The following is an 18,996-nucleotide window of genomic DNA, read 5'->3' on the forward strand; positions in this document are numbered from 1 at the left end:
AATTAATTGGATCAATTAATTTCGTGATTGAATCAGAAAAGAAAATTTTTGTGTAAATGAAGCATAAAGATTTATTAAATTCGTATTATCCTGAAAATAATTCAACATTTTTTAAATATTGTAAATTTTACCACAAATGCTTCCATCATAAACTTCATATGGCGCTATAGACATTTTATTTACAAGTTGCCGAAAAAATATATTTTTTGTGTGATATCTACGGTTGTCATACCGTTTAGTTCAAATATTCTAAAATTAACTATACTTTTACTTCACTTTTTATATTTTAGAATTCTTTAGAAAATATTTCTTTTTTCGCTAAATCCTCTATACTAGAAAGTGCTAAAAGAACATTAGTTGGGTTCAGTATTCTGTAAGCATACACATACTCCCAACGTTACAGTTACGAAGGAACAAATTGTGGTAAGGGAATTTAAATAACAAATAGTATATAGTGGAGGTCGGCTAAGGCCTTAAGAATTTCATGTGTCTTTTTGTCTGTTTTATTTCTATACTAAAAGAAAACAAAAGGACGGGTTGTAGGAATATTGAAAATTTCCACATAAATAAATTTAAACGGATGCAATAATTGGTAACATATATGGACTGGGGTGTAAACATACGCATACATTATTTTGAATACATATAGACTTGAATGTACCTTGAAAATTGAGCGCAATGTTTGCGTTACTCTCTCCGAGCACGTTTAGCGCATTGCATCGATAATTGCCACCATCCTCTTTTGTAGGATTTTGTATTGCCATTGTTAGCACGTAGATATCTTTTGATTGACTTTTGCATTCCATCTTAATACGAGATGAGTTTTCAATTTTTTGATCGCCTCGATACCATGATATCTCTGGTAATGGGTAAGCCTCTAGCATGCATTCCATAATTAATATTTCTTCCTCTTGTCGTATAGTTGGTTTCTTTGGAAATCTTGGTGATTTTCCATCGGGAATTCTAACAATAGTTATTTAGTAAAACTCGCTGTCAAAATATTGATCAAAAATTTACTGAAAGGTCACTTACTTATTAGAACTTCCTTCAAAATTTAAATTAAGTGTTGCAGCACCTTCTCCATGTACATTTTTCGCTATAACTCGATATTCACCTTGATCGCTCGAGACAACATCCGTGATTTCCATATAAGCCATGTGATACAATTGCTGATCCAAAACCAACGACATTTTATAACGCCCACCTTCAACTATCTTTTCCTTATCATGATACCTTTTTTTGTACAATATGCATATATTTAAACATTAATACGTTTAACAATATAAACAACACAATCCACTTTAATGGCTGGCCAATTCATTGATTATAGCCCTAAGATTACAGAGTCCATTCTATATATTTTATACGTTTACAGTTTACAATTCAAAAGTAATCTAAACAAATGCTTACCTTTCCAAATAATTCAGATGTGAGTCGAACCTAACTGTTTTCGAATAAAAAAAAACAACGACCTAAAATTTCTTATTGAAAGACAGCAAAAATCTTCATAAATTTACATATCTATCTACACCAATTATCTTTATCTTACATTTTTTGATGTAAGCGGATGTAGCCAGATATGATGAGACAGAATTATTTATAACTATATATACATACGACAAGATCGAACTAAATATAGGAATAGATATAACTACATCTAAGGCTTTGGTCTAGATCAATATTTAGATCTGATTAAATTTAATTCCTTAGTAATAAAATAAAATCAGATCTCACTATTTTTCGGATCTACTCATATCAAATTAGATCTTTCAATTTTTACTTGGGACAATCTAAAATTTATGGGGCGGCCTTTAAATTTTCCCTGAAGGCTAGCTACACCCATCCAATAGCCACACCAAACCTAAAATTGTACAACTTTTATTGTATGATAATTCACTTAATATTTTAAAACAAATCCACCAAGAATTACACAACTAATTGGATCAATAAACACGTTATTGATTCGTCCTAATGTAGTTTTTTGGTGTTATGGTTTTTGAAAATAACACAGCAATATTTGTAAATTCAAGTATCAACAAAAAAATTCCAAATTACATTTGAAATGTGTAAAATCAAAGATTTTGAACGTGGTGTTTGTAAGAGAGTATTTATATTTATTACATACAGTATTTACCGTTATGACTAAATAACTTTCGCACTTAATTGCCCTGAACCCCTGTTTATTTTTTATATGTTTAATAAAAATTACACATTTTTATATACTTCCTCTAATAACCCAATGAAATTTATCCCCAAACTGTATAACAGATTTATACATAACATTTACTCATAATTAGTCTTGTGCCGTTCGCTAAGGAACTCATAATTCCAATGAAACATTCATCAACAGGAACGACCGGTTCCAGTAGCGTCACTTTCGTTCTAAAGTTCCACAGTTCATTATCTTATATAACATCTCTTTTCACATTGGTCAGCTGTTTAAAAACATAAGAGACTCTCTCATAGAAGTTTAGAGAGAGAACAAATGTAAGAGATTCTCTGATGGAAGGTTAGAGAGATAACAAATGTGAAAAATTATGAATTTCACACAATGAATGAACGATATAGAGGAAATAGTTCCTCTGATGGAATGGAGCGAAATAACACCTATAGTGAACGTATTTTCCCCAAACTAGTTTCTGCAGTTCATGACAGTAATGGAAACTTTTAAAAAGGAACGATTTTAAGGATTTAGTTCTCATGTACAAAAGGAACGATAAATCTCAATATTTCGGTGAACGATTTTTCCCAAGACTAGTTATAGAAATTGTACAACTAAACTCAATTTAATTTGAATTGATTGCAATCAGAGAATGAAGACGTCGAGTCACGCTGTTAAGTCTAGCCGCCGCCGACCATGTTTTGCCAGATGCCGCCGTCGAATATGTCGACTCATCTCGAGTTAAATTTAGCAGCCAATTAATCAAAAATGTTGATTTAAATTAGGAAAACTTATTAGTAACTGTTGCGTTTTTGCCTACAATTTTGAATCCATCAGTCAATCAGGATCGAGTTGCTAGAATAATTTTGCAAAAATTTAGCTCAGAAAATTTGATGAAATGGAAACTTGATTATAAGATTGGTTGTACAACTAATCTGATTGCAATTCGCGTAACTTTAAATTGATTTTATAATGGATAATTGCCCGCCGCCGTAGAGACTAATTTATATCGGCTTAGCCGTCAAGCCGCCTCTGCCGGAGCCAAAAATTTAGTACCAGCCGCCGCACTTCCATTTTGTATTTATGTTTTGCTGAATATAAAGCACAACTTCAACATATATGTAGTGATCAACGTGAGTTAGCATTAGTCCAAAGAGTTCACGAGAACTCACTATCAGATTTTCACAGTGATTGATAGTCCAATTATTGTAATTTCGAGATAAAACTTAAAACTTCAACAGAAGAACATTTTTATTGGACAACTTTATAAAAAATAAATAAATAAAAATACTCGCTTATTTAGCAATTCGTTCTGGAGGAAAGAACCAATTATTTGTATACACTCAAAGAGTGCTCCATTGTCAGGATCATTTCTTTTGTCTGTAAACAATTTCTTGAATAGTTTGGAGACAATAATTGCATTGCTTTGAGTACTGTTTCTCCAATAAACGGATAAAGGCGTGAACATCGGACACTCTATCTTCTAATATGATTTATACTACCTTTAATAAATATTTTTCTTTCACTACATAATAATAAAACCATAATAAATAATATCATCTTTTTGCCCATATGTTAGTTTTTCACAAGTAAACAAACTTGTAATTAATACAATTATCTCTAACGATAATTATTTGCCCTTAAAAAACCTACTCTGTTACAAATTGGATGTTTATTTCCCTAAAACTTTTCAAAAACAAATATATATCTGTATTGTTCTATATACAATCGATTCTAAGGACTCTGTTGTATTAAAGTGCTATTAATCAATGACCTAGCAAATGTCGCCTTGTGAATTGAACTTTTCGTAAACAGATTGTACATATTCGAGAGTATATCAATTGCATACCATGTTATTGTGGGCTTTGGATCACCAACACATCTGCATTCAAAAACTACATTGCCACCATCTTCGCTTTGTCGTATTATTGGCCGTTCTGTGAAAGTCGGTTTAATTCCGTCATCTGGTATTGGTGCTTCGTCGCCTAGGATGTAGGTAAATAGGTAGTTTGTGTATATGTAGTTATATATTGGAACGCATAAAACTAAGAATTTAATATTTTTATATACATATACCGCAGACTAGAATAATTTAAGAGAAAAGAACAAACCGTAGAATGTTCTGCTCATCCTCATATTTTTGTTGGCAAAATATTTTCAGATACTTAGTATGCGAAAAATTCCAATGTAGGAATATAAAGTAAGCTTCAATTAATTTCTGATCTCTCGGAGATAAAGAAATTGAAGTTTCACTTCCTGTTTGGGTCCAATACAAAGGCCGATTCGAAACTATACGACATATAAATTGGGGAACATGTCCCTTTGAAAGTTTTAAGAAAATCTTGATTTAAAAGCATTCGATGTATGTACATGCGTTCGAAATTCCGGTAGCACATGTAAGAATATGTGTGTGGTATATATTCGCAATTTATTGAATGTATCAAGAAATCCTTTAGCCTCAATGCAGAATGCGATTGTATGGTGTCCTACATAAAATACTATTGAGTTGGTTCTATGCCAAAAACCTAAAATTATACATTAAACCTAATTTTACTATGTAAATAAACTGTCAATAAATATAACCATTAAACCATAATGTGTTTAGAATGTGTACAAATTAATAATTATATTTCAATTCGCTTTTTGAAAAAAGCAACTTAATGTATTTTCCTTGTACCGACAATTGAGTAGATTTAAAAATGTTTAAAAATGCATGTTTCTTATCATTCCTTTCAATGCATGAATTCTCTATTCCTTTGTGGATTCCAGCATTTCGCTTTAGTTTGTGAAAATTAGATAATAGGTAAATATCATCGCCGATACTTTGATGACTTTACAGATTAATTTGCTATTGCAATTTAATACTGAATTGTATAAATTTGTATCCCTACAGATTATCCATATTATTCCACCACTGAAATGGTTGTGTCGATTAATGTAGCAATATCATCATAGATCAAGAAAATGTATAGACGGCTCATGTCAATTCACAATGATATTGATTACTTGCAGTGCGCAGTCATCGCACGAGAATTACCGTACAAATCAGTCAATTTGCATTAAAAAAGAGGTGTGGTGACATCATAGACCAAGAAAATGTATATACGGCTCATGTCAATTCACAATGATTTTGCAGTGCGCACTCACCGCACTCAATTGCGCAGTCTCAATTTGTGACTCAATTTCTTTTTGGAAAACGAGAATTACCGTACAAATCAGTCAATTTGCCTTAAAAAAGAGATGTAGATGTATAGAATTGTATATGCTTTTGCAATATTTAGTGTTTCATCAAAAGAACAAATGATGATACCATAGACTAAGAAATGTATAGGCGTCTCATGACAATTCACAGCGCTGTGGTTTGTCTGCATACCGTAGATGGCTCTTTTTCGTCTGCAAATGAGTTGTTTTTTAATTTGGGTTTAATTTGTTTTCTTTCCTTTGTTCTTTTGATGAAAAACTAAATAATGCAAAAGCATATTAAATTCTATTATCTACACCTCTCTTTTAATGCAAATTGACAGATTTGTACGGTAATTCTCGGTTTCCAAAAATAAATAGAGTGACTTGACTGCGCAATTGAGTGAGATTACTGCGCACTTCAAATAACAAAATCATTGCGAATTGTCAAAAGGCATCTATACATTTTCTTGGTCTATAATACCATCATAGACCAATTAAAATAGAGACATGCCTTGATAATTCACCATGGTTTTGTTTATTTGCAGAGCGCAGTCATTCCACTCAATTGCGCAGTCAAGTGACTCAATTTCTTTTTGAAAAACGAGAATTGCCGTACAAACAAGTCAATTTGCATTACAAAAAAGGTGTGGATGTATAGAATTTTATATGTTTTTCCAATATTTCGTGTTTCGTGAAGAGAACAAAGGAAAGAAAACAAAAATAAAGCCAATTTAAAAAATCACTCAATTGCAGACCAAAAAAGCCCTCTACGGTGTGCAGAAAAACTACCGGGCTGTGAATTCACTTGAGATGTCTTATATTTAATTGGTCTATGATACCACCATTGTCCAGATTTTTTATCGAGTGTTACTCATGAGTCCAAGTCTTGTCCGAATTGTCATTTTTCATATATTCAAATTTCTACAGCACTAAGAGCCCATTGTTTAACACAATAGAGAGATAATAGTATAGCAATTTCATTTCGTTTGCAATGTATATCACGCAAAACTTTTTCATATAAAGAAGCCACTCTTGTTAATGTTGTACTTCTTGATCACCGCAACTTTGTTTTGTCTTTTGGCCATGCTAATGGTAAACGTTTCTTTTTTATTTCTCAATTAGTAAGAATCAAAAATTTGACTCAATTCGCTTATATCAAATAAAACTCGAAATTTCACAAGTGAAGTCGTTTACATGCTGCTGAAAATTCAAAATGTTTCTGCTTGTTTAGTAACTATATATCATAGATTTCTACATAGGCATTAGTCATCGACGTCAAACGGTGCTTGATAGGTCCGAAAATTAAGAATAAACGAACAAAATAATATACACCAGACAAATAACTTAAAAATTTAAAAGATCATATTTGTATGAATACATGCACCCAAAATCGCGAAAATACAAAATTTAATTTTGAACAGATTTGTTCTTTACGAACCACACATTCGACTTAAACACATTCTTAAAGTGTGGTCAAATGGTAAGAATTTTCGACCAAAGTAAAAAATCGATAAATGTGTAATCGATCGCATTAACAAGCTGCAATATCCATTATATGGTCGAACATATATAATGGAATATGTCTCGAAAAGTTGGGCATTGCGTTTTTGTACGAATAAGTGTGTAAACGTAACCATAGCGAAAGGCGAAACTTTTTTCTGCGACAAACAAATACAATAAGCTTGACGGCAATAATTTCCCTTTGTTGGTTTCGAGCGTTGTTTTGATGTCAATATAGCATGACTTTTGAACATTCAATATTGGAATAAAATAAGAGCATGTAATAACTTATTATTTCTTGAGTTATAAGATAACGGGAACAAAATGCCTTAAGAAATTGGTAGACAATGGCAACACTATCCCATTTTCCACCAAGGAATTAAAATATAATAGCGTTATTCCGTCGAACATTTTGGACTTCCCACAATAAAAGCACGTACACATGTTTTCGCCTATCGCTATTGTTATATTTACACACTACTGCAAGAGGACGTTTCAAAATCGTGATTGTACGGTAACGAAATGAATTGGAAGCCTTGACGAAATATTAAAACGGTCATGATTCCGTCCACGGACGTTCACGATTGCATAAATGTCGTTCGTTTTCTTTGGCTATGAAAGGTCTTGCAATGTCCTTAACGCGTATGGAACAGAAAATCCAGGTTCGAAATCAGATTAGTTTGTAATGTAATTTGTAAATTAATTGTAAAAATGAGAAAGTTCAAATTAGTATTCATAACTCTAACTCTGTTCAAGATTTAAACAAAAGAATTGCGTATAATTTTGTTTCTCAAGGAATTCGAACCTGGGTTCTCACATTTCATAATTGTTATTAATAGTTAAATCGTACAAGCTTGATTAAAAATTCGTAACAATTATATTTTCAGATCGTGAACACTAGTTGCTGTTATGTTTGTTTGACACCTTTGACGATTTTAACAACGTCAAACTATTGGACAATGAAAGAAGAGAAAGAAAGAGAATGATCATAGAGAGCTTACGTATTCAAGAGAAAATAGACAAACAAATGAACAGAAAGGAAGATACTGACAACATAAGTGCCAGTTACAGGGTTGCATTGGGATAAAAAGTGACAAATTGATATGTTGTGTGTTGTAAAAACTTTAATGTAATATTAAACATATAATTTTTGTAAGTTTCAGAATTAATTTTATATTGTGACAATACTAACATATTTTCAATATAATAGAAAATACCCTTGAAAATGTCGACATACATCGGCGAAACATCGGGAAATGTGTAACGAAAATTGTTTCTATTTACATCTATGCGATAGGCCGTATTAGCTAAAGGAGGAATATCCAAAACACATAAAAATGTCTTTATTTTAAAGAAGCCGCAACTTTGGCTTGGAATCAATACCAAAATCCTTAAGGCAAGATCAACATTTTTGCAATCAATTAATTTTTTTTGGAATGTGTGTTGATTCACTTTCATGAACGGGCCATTATAAACGTGTAAGCCATTCCTTATTATTTCTATACAAAATTTATTTAATTTTTGAGATAAGCTCCTTGGCTGGGCAGACGGAATTTCGTACCATCATTTGAAGCCAGTACTAAGATCACATTTCCGCATGAAAGACTGTTCTTTTGTTACGCTGAAATGAATTTAGCATCTCTTCACTGAAACAAATTTAGTCTCTCTCCGTTAAAACGGAAATTTAAATCAACGATGTTGTTGTTGTTTCTTTAAGGTAAAATATTTAGACGTCGTGAAAAGTCGATTAGTCGACTTTGACCAACTTCAAAGTCGTTTACTAAATACATGTAACAACAATTTTTATTTTCAGCGTTTTATTCTTAATGGATTTCAGGTTTCACTTTTTTGTTGCTTATAGTGCTTTTAGATTTTTAAGAAAGTACCAAAATGTATGTATGTAAATTTTGTGGAGTCGAGTAAGTTTATACTGAAAACCAGTCTGTAGATTTTATAGTGTGAGGTTCATCTCTCTTTACTGGATATATGAAATAAGTCATTCATTCAAGAACATATAGGCTTCCAAATTGGTATATGCAATAATGGAATATTTTTTGGCAAACAAAAATGAGTTTCGAAATATTTGTCTGCGGCTATTTGTAATTTAGTTGCCTTCAACCGAATAATATTTATTGGCCAAGGCCAAATTTTCGGATTGGCACTACTAAAAATATTTAATTCTTTAATTCTATGGATTTGTAGTAAGTAAACAATAAAAATAATTTGTTTATGTGCTTCAGCAAGAATGCACACGATGAAAATACCTAAATGGTTATATTAACAATGGAAGATACTCACTGTCAAAATTTAAACTGATTGTAGCGTTACTTTCACCAAGTTCGTTTTTGCCATTTACTTTATATTTGCCGGCATCTTCAACTGTAACATTTTTTAGCTCAAGTGTAGCAAAATAAGATTGGCCATCTTTCTTGACAATAAGCTATAAGGAAAGAAAGAAAATAAGTAAATTTACACAGTGTTTTGGATTCAAGTTTTAATATATTATTTTTAAGTGCAAACATAGAAACGAAATAAAATGTTTTGTGGTGTTTTTTTTTTCATGACTGCTTAAGAATTTTGTACAATCCTATGATTTGATGTTTTCCAATTTTATATAATCTGCTTCTTCATCGATGTATCAATAAATTTCGCGCACGGGTAAGTGCTGTTTGACTTTATTGCTAAATTTTAGCAAGCTTATAATCATTTTACGCCATGTCATGCAGTTTGGTTTACAAAACTCTCCCATCACGCAAAGAGCTTGTAACTCTACAGGAAAAATACTTTGCTTCGAAATTAAATTTGTTATAAAATATTTTTGTTAAAAGCAAATAACCCAAATTGAGGACATGCGTTGCAACGATTGTCTCTAATCTGCTTTACTTGTCTTTAAAGCAAAGCCAAAAGAAAACTTCGCTTGTCTAAAAATTCGATCCTCAGAAAATATAAGGTGAAACAAGAGGCATAAATATTAATTTTTCGAATTCAGGAACACAAATTCCAAGTACTGTTCTTTTTTATCCAGTACTGTTTTTTTTCTGGCTCCACGTATTAGAAAACACGCTTTTCTATGTTTAGTAGTAAACATTTTATATAGTAGTATAAAAGGTTGGCTGATAAGTCCCCGATCTGAAACATAGATGGCGTCGCTACCTTCAAATGATTCGTGTGAAAATTTGACGTCTGTAAGTCAATTAGTTTGTGAGATAGAGCATCTTTTGTGAAGCAACTTTTGTTATTGTGAAAAAATTGAAAAAAAGGAATTTTGTGTTTTGATAAAATACTGTTTTCTGAAGGGAAAAATACGGTGGAAGCAAAAACTTGGCTTGATAATGAGTTTCCGGACTCTGCCCCAGGGAAATCAACAATAATTGATTGGTATGCAAAATTCAAGCGTGGTGAAATGAGCACGGAGGACGGTGAATGCAGTGGACGCCCGAAAGAGGTGGTTACCGACGAACATCAAAAAAATCCACAAAATGATTTTTAATGACCGTAAGATGAAGTTGATGGAGATAGCAGAGGCCTTAAAGATATCAAAGGAACGTGTTGATCATATCATTCATCAATATTTGGATATGCGGAAGCTCTGTGCAAAATGGGTGCCGCGCGAGCTCACATTTGACCAAAAACAACAACGTGATAATGATTCTGAGCGGTGTTTGCAGCTGTTAACTCGTAATACACCCGACTTTTTCCGTCGATATGTGACAATGGATGAAACATGGCTCCATCACTACACTCCTGAGTCTAATCGACAGTCGGCTGAGTGGACAGCGACTGGTGAACCGTCTCCGAAGCGTGGAAAGACTCAAAAGTCCGCTGGCAAAGTAATGGCCTCTGTTTTTTGGGATGCGCATGGAATAATTTTTATCGATTATCTTGAGAAGGAAAAAACCATCAACAGTGACTATTATATGGCGTTATTGGAGCGTTTGAAGGTCGAAATCGTGGCAAAACGACCCCATAAGAAGAAGAAAAAAGTGTTGTTCCACCAAGACAACGCACCGTGCCACAAGTCATTGAGAACGATGGCAAAAATTCATGAATTGGGCTTCGAATTACTTCCCCACCCACCGTATTCTCCAGATGTGGCCCCCAGTGACTTTTTCTTGTTCTCAGACCTCAAAAGGATGCTCGCAGGGAAAAAATTTGGCTGCAATGAAGAGGTGATCGCCGAAACTGAGGCCTATTTTGAGGCAAAACCGAAGGAGTACTACCAAAATGGTATCAAAAAATTGGAAGGTCGTTATAATCGTTGTATGGCTCTTGAAGGGAACTATGCTGAATAATAAAAACGAATTTTGACAAAAAAAATGTGTTTTTCTTTGTTAGACCGGGGACTTATAAGCCAACCTGTTATAATGCCAAACGTCCTTTCAAAAACCTGGAATCATTGTTGGCAGTAGAATCAATTAGGACTTCATCCCATTTGTACAGTTGTTTTATTTTAATATAGTGATATTGTGCTACTTACAGTCTAGCGGATAATCTTGTTCATATCTTACCTTATGGCGCTCAGACTCGGCCACAATTGTTTCATTGTGAAACCATGTAATGACTGGCTGTGGATCTGCTTTAACGGTACATTCGAATAGCAGCCGCTTTCCATCATCTTCTTGTCTGATTGAAGGTTTCTTCGCAAAGGTGGGCGCAAAACCATCGATTTGTCTGCGGAAAGAATTATATAAGTCTTTTTTCACTGATCATCATGCAAAGTAGATGTTATACTAAATAAAGTTACTCACGTAGGGTCGTCGCTCAACGAGAAAATGCCCTCTAGCCATTGCAAAGCAGATGTTAATTATAAAGCGTTAATATAAAGCAAAAATATAGAAATCATTATGAGCGTTAAAGTAGGTAGGTAGTGGGAAAAGTTCTATCATAAACTATTCTATTCTTATACATCACAGAATTATATTTTGTCTCTAAAAACTTTTCCTGTAGAACAAATAAAGCAGATTAAAAGCAAAACATTACACCGTTTGTCATAAAGTGAGGATTATTTTCTCCAACAGAAAAAACAAGCGAACTTCGTTTGTCTAAACACTCGATCGCGATGAAAATATTTTTTCTTTGTGTGTACAATTTTTCTTATATTTATTTATTTATTTACAAAATTAGACTTATAGTATAATATAAGAATAATATTACAATAGTAGCATTGGCTACAGAGGCCATCAGCTAACAATTTATAGATTTCCTAAATATATTCTATATTTTATTTATATTTTATATTTTATTGTGTATGTGTTGGGACATTATCAAAAGATTTTGTAAGTACCATATTTTTTATATTCATCGTATTACTATATACATTGAAAGAAGAGTTTTCTTTTCAGGGTAACGAAAATTAAGACACATTAAGACACAACACAGCATGCTATTTCAATATTAAACATTGAAGTTGATTAAAAACATGTAATGACTAGTTATTTGTTGAGTTATTTGAAGATAAAAGACTGTCCACGTGGCCACAACTATGAATTTATATGTACCGCTAAATTTTCCCTAATACGGACATAGAATAACATAGAAGAACGAAATATCAACCATATCGTATGAAATTTTGGTTCATGTCCCAAACTTATTTTAGTAATACTCCTAAAATGCTTTGGTTTACTAATTCAGTAGAGGTGTTTAGGCTATGATATAATCTCTAGCAAAACCCTGCTATTTCTCTATCTGACAACTGTTAAATGTAGTCTCTCTTCATCTGGAACGACTTCCAGTAAAAACTTTTGAACCGAGCTAATATCGTCATTTTCGAAGCAAAAATCGACATTTACTATTTTTTTGATTAAAAAATCGTCAAAATGCAGCCCTGGTTGAATGATTTAATTTGAGCATGGATAAAAATTTTCTTGGATGTTAAAATTGTTGTATATGGAGTTATGATACCGTAAACCAATTTTCGTTCAATTATGATCACTGGAGGAAAAGTTATGTAACATAGCATGTATGCAATTTCATGCAGATAATCAATTTCTTTAGTGCACTGTGTTATATCTAGAGGTAGAATACGATCAGATCAAACATATTTTAAGTGAACAATTTTATTGCTGAAGGGGAAAATGGAACACTTTTACTAAAACAATTTTTGTTTCCTCGCCAAACATAAAATGTTTGCCAAAATCATATACATAATTTCCGAGAAAATAGCATGGTTGCGACAAACATGTTATATGTTTCCCATCAAAAGCTAACATTTTACTTCTGAAACATGTTTTAGGACATCATATTCCTTCTTGGGCTGCAATTTAAAAGTCAAATTTTTGGGATTCTAAATAATTTCTGCCTTTTTTGATGCACAGCTAGTTCCGCGTTTTTGCATTTTGGGGAATGCAATCCCAAAGAGGTGGGAACGCTCCACGTGGAATAGGGCAACGGTCAGAAGGGCGACGAAACATCTAGGGGTGATACAAATAAGAAAAACAGAACTACTTATGCGCTTTACAGACTATCAGTTATTCCGGACGGAATGTCGGTGTTTGTAAAGAATCTTACAATGTGTCGAATCGATACGACTTGTCGGCGTTGACTAAATAATCGGTAAATGTGTTATCGATCCCATAAACATGCAACAGTGTCGATTATGCCTTCGGACTTAACTTATAATGTGCACAATATATGGGATATGTTCGACACGAGCACTGTCGTCCGGAATAACTGATAGTCTGTAAAGCGCATTAAAGAGAAGAGGATGATGAAAAGAAACATCGTACGAATCATTACTGGACACCTAGAGTTGGGGGCACATCTGTGTCGTGTAAGGGCAGCGGATGATTGTGTATGCAGCCGTATTTGGAAGAAAAAGAGGCCTTGCAACATTGTTTATGTCAAATGCTAGGGTTTTACAAGATCTAGAAACCGTCACATCGGAGATGATTCAGTTTGATGGAACAAAGGAGGTAGAACATACCACAAGCTGAAAACGGGTTTTGGTATATGTCAGCCTATATGATACACGGAAACCTGGACCCTCTTTTTATTTAGGTTAGGTACCGTGGCTCCCCACAACTTGATTTTACTTACACTTTTCAGTCAATTATGATACCACCGTAGTGAACTTCTGTTTATCACTGAGTGCTGTTCGATTCTATATTTAGCTCAATAGCCGAGTTCGAACGCTCTTTTACCATAATGTGAAACCCTTTGAAACACCTAAAATTGTCACCGACATTATTGACAGGGGATAGGTCACCACAGAAAAATGTTGAACCCATCTAACCTATCTATCACAATGTAACAATTACAACCCAGCAGTTTGTATGTTATACGATTAAATCTCCATCATCATTAAAATATTCGTCTTTATATTCATATTCGTCGCTAAGTGTACTCGTAGTAACAAAAATGGATTGAATGCATGATATTGCACATATGCAATCACACCAGGACCTCGCTTTGCGTCGCAGATACATTCCAAAAAAAAAACACGACACAAACTGAGACGACGCAAAGTGAATTAAGATTTTCTATGGCAAACTATGCAAAGATTGGAGATAGATAATAACGCAACTTTGAAAATTTAACAAGTGAAAACTAGTACTAATTCAATAGCGTATGTATGACAGTGTATGACAGTCTAGGTGTATGACAGTTCATATCGGCTAAAACGCATGATATTGCAGATATGATATGATTATTTAAGAAAGTTTCATAATATTAAGACAAATAAATAAAATTTTTCGAGGTACCCAAATACTTATTTTAATTTATTTAAATGAAGTTATTACGATTCTGGATAAAATCCTTATCAAATATAATCTACGGCTTTCAAAATGTGATTAAGAAAAAAATTATGGTAAAATATATAAAAGAATAGGAGCTAGACAGGCAAGAAACTAACATATCATATATGCAATGCCATGGAACGAAAGGTTAATTTGTGGACATGCCGCTAGCCATCACGGTATTACGTCGCGGATTATGGGCTTCCCATAAGAAATACACGTAAACAAGTGGTTATATTTTTACACTTAGTTCTTCAGATGCACCGAAAAAAATAATGTTATGGGGCCAAAGATTTCATGTTCTTAAAATACGAATGCAAACTTTACTTAGCATTAAGTCGTTATGTGCTAATTGTTGGGTATGTTAGGTTAGGTATAGTGGCAGCCCGATATTTCATGCTCACTTAGACTATTCGGTCCATAGTGATACCACAGTGGTGAACTTCTCTCTTATCACTGGGTGCTGTCCGATTCTATGTTAAGCTCAATGACAAGTGCCCTCCTTTTTATAGTCGAGTCCGAACGGCGTTCCACATTGCAGTGAAACCACTTAGAGAAGCTTTGAAACACTCAGAAATGTCACTAGCATTACTGAGGTGGGATAATCCAATACTGAACAACTTGTTGTTGTTTGGTCGAAACTGGATTTGAACCCACGACCCTGTTTATACAAGGCGGACATGCAGCCATTGCACCACTGTGGGTAATATGAAAGAATATTTAGTTTGACTAAGATCAACTTGTCGAGTCTGCATTTGGAAATTTAAATTGTCGTTAGCACATTTTACTGGACTTTCATAGCACATGAAGAATAAAGCTGACAAAACAAATAAAATAAAATTTGTTTCCCACAATCTCAAATTTAAAAGAAAATTGTGTTTTAAATATGTCTTTGTTGTAAAATAATAAAATTGTTCTTTTTATAACCTGTAGTGAGGTGTGAATTCTAGGGAATTGAATGTTTTGGATGTAATTTTAAAGTATTATATTATTTATTACATATTATTATTATATTATTTATTTTATTATTTAAAAGTATATACACTGCACATATACGATATGTAAAACAAAATAATGAAACATTCATGCATCGAACAGCTTAGTTAGTTAAACAATATTGTATAAGTGTAAGTTTGAAATATATCTTACTTTTCTTTGGGATCGTCAGCAGCTGTTACATGTCAAAGATTTGGTTAATTCCATTAAGAACAACATTGAACATGTGAATAATGGAAGATAATTAAAATAATTAAAATACATATAAAATAAAAGGAAATAGGTTTTATTAGCATTAACTAAGACAAATATTCTTAAATTGGATTTACAACAAAAACATACAAATATGCAACTGGACTAAAGGATAGACACAAAACTAATGACTTGAGGTGTCGTTCTTACATATTTTGAGTCTCGTTTTCTTATTTTTGGTTTTATTCATTTATTGCAATATGCCGGAACTGATCAACACACGCCTAGCTCTACATGTTTTAAGATCCGAAGAAAATGAACTAATTTGAGGTATATATGGGTAAATCCTATAATATAGTTATAGGGAAATTGGCATATTTCATTTTCATTTTATTGAGTACCTACACAGTACAGGATTATAAATGTTAAACATTTCCGACTTATAATAAATACATATAACAATTTAATTTTGAAAGTAAGAAGAAAATAAATAAAAAAAAATTCAAATTTATAGAAAATTAATTTTAATATTAATATACCGATATATTTGTCAAAGTTTAATATATTTATGATATATCATTTTTCAAAATTCTTAACTTTATTATTGTAGATGTACTTACGTGAAAAGTTCAAATTTATAGACGCTGCAACTTCTCCAGAATTATTTTTCGCTTTCACTTTGTAAAGCCCAGCATCTGTATCCATTACATCGTCGATCTCCAATAATACTGTGAACTTATTTGCGCCAACTGGAGTGATTTTGAATTTCGTTCGCTCATCCTCCACTACTAATGTGTCGCTGCGGAACCACTGAATGCTTGGCGCTGGCGATGAAAGTAACTGACATTCAAAAATGAGTCGGTTGCCATCATCTTCCTGTCTGAGTTGAGGCTTTTTAATAAAAGATGGTGCAAAATCTTCTGATACTCCCATCCCGAGTATAGATTCTCTGAAATCTCCAACAAGGAATCAATCTGACTTTTATCGAATGATTCTTGCTAATTATATAAAAGGTAATTCTTCATCTATTCGTCGTTGAGTTTATTTGTCGATAGTTATTACTTAAACTTTATCATGTAATAGTCGATTTCAGTTAGCCGTGTTGAAAATTGTATTTCTTACTTATAGTTTGTTGCCAATACAATGTTACAAAAAGTTCACCTGTTCAAAGAAAATGTTAATGTGAAGTTCAAGAAAGCGGCACAATGCCACAATATTGAAGGTTCTCAGCAAACACATTGCATAGTGAAATAGTTGACTTTTATTGTCCATACGTCACACAAGGAGCTCTACCTCTTTCATGGATTCGATCTAAACAGATTGACTAAGCAAATAGTGAAAATGGTCCACAATTTGGTCAGGGTGTAACAATCAAATTGAAGGGTATAAAAATGTTCCCACTATTGATTACACTAATTTACACCGAAAATTTACATTTGATGAGAGGTCACTTTTTACGTATTATGTATTTTCATCTGTTTAATTCATAAAAATAAAGATTAATTTTTTATGAATCAGTTTTTGAGATATCCCGTTATTTTTAGTTTTTCGTCCTTTTTTCACTAGACAAATCATATCTCAAACTAGAAATGCCCGATTATGTCGATGTTGGTACTTAAATGCAAGGTATTGAGATGACGAACAAACGTGTACAATTCACTCAATTGCTTATAACTTTGTTATTTTTCGGTCGTTTCGGTCGGAATTAAAAAATCACTCAATTGCAGACGAAAAAGAGCCATCTACGGTGTGCAGACAAACTACAGCGCTGTGAATTCACTTTCGTTGTCTATACCTTCCTTGGTCTATGATACAATTTCCATACATATGCTCATTAAACTCCCCGCCCCTTCGGTAGAGGTTCACCACAACCATATCCATCAAGAGGAGTTCCAATACCGTTGGAAAACATTTCAGTGTTCGAACGAAACGGGGATTGAACCCATAACCATTTGTATGCAAGTCAATAAATATCAAATCTAACCATAACATAATATAAAGTATACAAATTTACCGCAGATTATACCCATATTTAAGTTTATATACTCGTCTTACGATGCACCAAAAATTGTTTTCCAATTATGCTTAAACTCGCCAGCAAGTCAATAGCACTTAATACCAGCTCCCATCGATATGAGAAAAAGTCACCCTGTTATCAAATTGCATGAAACGTTGGCTGACTCTGTACAACATAGACCATGGAAGGTATAGACATCTTATGTGAATTCACAGCGCTGTAGTTTGTCTGCACACCGTAGATGGCACTTTTTCGTCTGCAAATGAGTGATTTTTTAATTTGGCTTTAATTTGTTTTCTTTCCTTTGTTTTCTTGATGAAACACCAAATATTGTAAGCATATAAAATTCTATACATCCACTCCTGTTTTGTAATTCAAATTGACACTGCAAAATCATTGTGAATTGTCAAGCGATGTCTTTATATTTTCTTGGTCTATGCTGTACAAAAAGTTCGGCACCTCGTATTTTATAGCCCATCAAAGCGTAACGGTGACCAGCCTTATTTAAATTAAACGGTCACCGAATAACGCTGATTCCTAAAAATCCTGCCAAAGCTTGATTTAGAAGGTATTCAATTCAAATTCTGAATACTTCTGGCGAGTTGCATGCATTTATCAAAAATCTTAATGCATTTACTATTTCCCGATTTTGAGAAGTTTGACCTGTAATGTACCTTGGGCTATACGTTAATCCATATACAAAATTTAAAGACCTGTCATATGCTGGTATGGACCGCTTTTATGAACTAAACAAGGCCTAAACATTATTACTCTCCAAAGTTCATCAAAGCGGGTTGTAATTGTAATATGGCGATTTATTTATTACGAGAGCTATTGTGGCAATCGCAATGGACTGAATAGTCTAAGTGCGCCTGAAACTTAATCGGGCTGCCACTTTAACCCTTAACCTAATGTGGCAACGCTTGGATATTAATACCTAATTTTTTGCTCAGTGTGATATTTCAATGAGTATAAAAAACGTCGTTACAATTTAAATTACTTCCTATAAATATACAGTCACTAAAAATAAAAGAAATAAATTTGTATTTTATGAAATTTGCAAATAAAAATTATCGGGATTAAGATTTCTCTTTTTGTGAAAATTACAATGCGATCAATTTTGTACATTTATTTTACAATGTAGTTTAATTGTATTGTTCATTGTATTGTTGTTTTAAAGGACTTTTAGCAGATATTATCTGCATTCATAA

At 33.0% G+C, this 18,996-nt stretch overlaps 1 protein-coding gene across 25 annotated transcripts in view; it reads right to left on the bottom strand.

The window, feature by feature from the left end:
* Positions 1-18,741, bottom strand: part of bt (projectin protein bent) — a 91,219-nt gene extending 72,478 nt beyond the window's left edge. For 15 of the 25 annotated variants that reach the window (XM_075291017.1, XM_075291016.1, XM_075291008.1 and 12 more), the window contains exons 1-8: positions 18,723-18,741; positions 16,389-16,929; positions 11,593-11,623; positions 11,353-11,515; positions 9,143-9,284; positions 4,011-4,146; positions 1,033-1,233; positions 662-963 (exon numbers count right to left, since the gene is read on the bottom strand). In XM_075291017.1, coding sequence (XP_075147132.1) covers positions 662-963; positions 1,033-1,233; positions 4,011-4,146; positions 9,143-9,284; positions 11,353-11,515; positions 11,593-11,623; positions 16,389-16,701 — 1,288 coding nt within the window. In that variant the 5' untranslated portion in view covers positions 16,702-16,929; positions 18,723-18,741. Of the gene's footprint in view, positions 1-661; positions 964-1,032; positions 1,234-4,010; positions 4,147-9,142; positions 9,285-11,352; positions 11,516-11,592; positions 11,624-15,729; positions 15,752-16,388; positions 16,930-18,722 lie in introns of all 25 variants that reach the window. The other 10 variants (XM_075291025.1, XM_075291024.1, XM_075291020.1 and 7 more) reach the window with 4 other exon arrangements.
* Positions 18,742-18,996: the final 255 nt, after the last annotated feature.

The sequence above is a fragment of the Haematobia irritans genome, chromosome 1 (genome assembly GCF_050003625.1).
Source record: "Haematobia irritans isolate KBUSLIRL chromosome 1, ASM5000362v1, whole genome shotgun sequence".
NCBI classification, from domain to species: Eukaryota; Metazoa; Arthropoda; class Insecta; order Diptera; family Muscidae; genus Haematobia; species Haematobia irritans.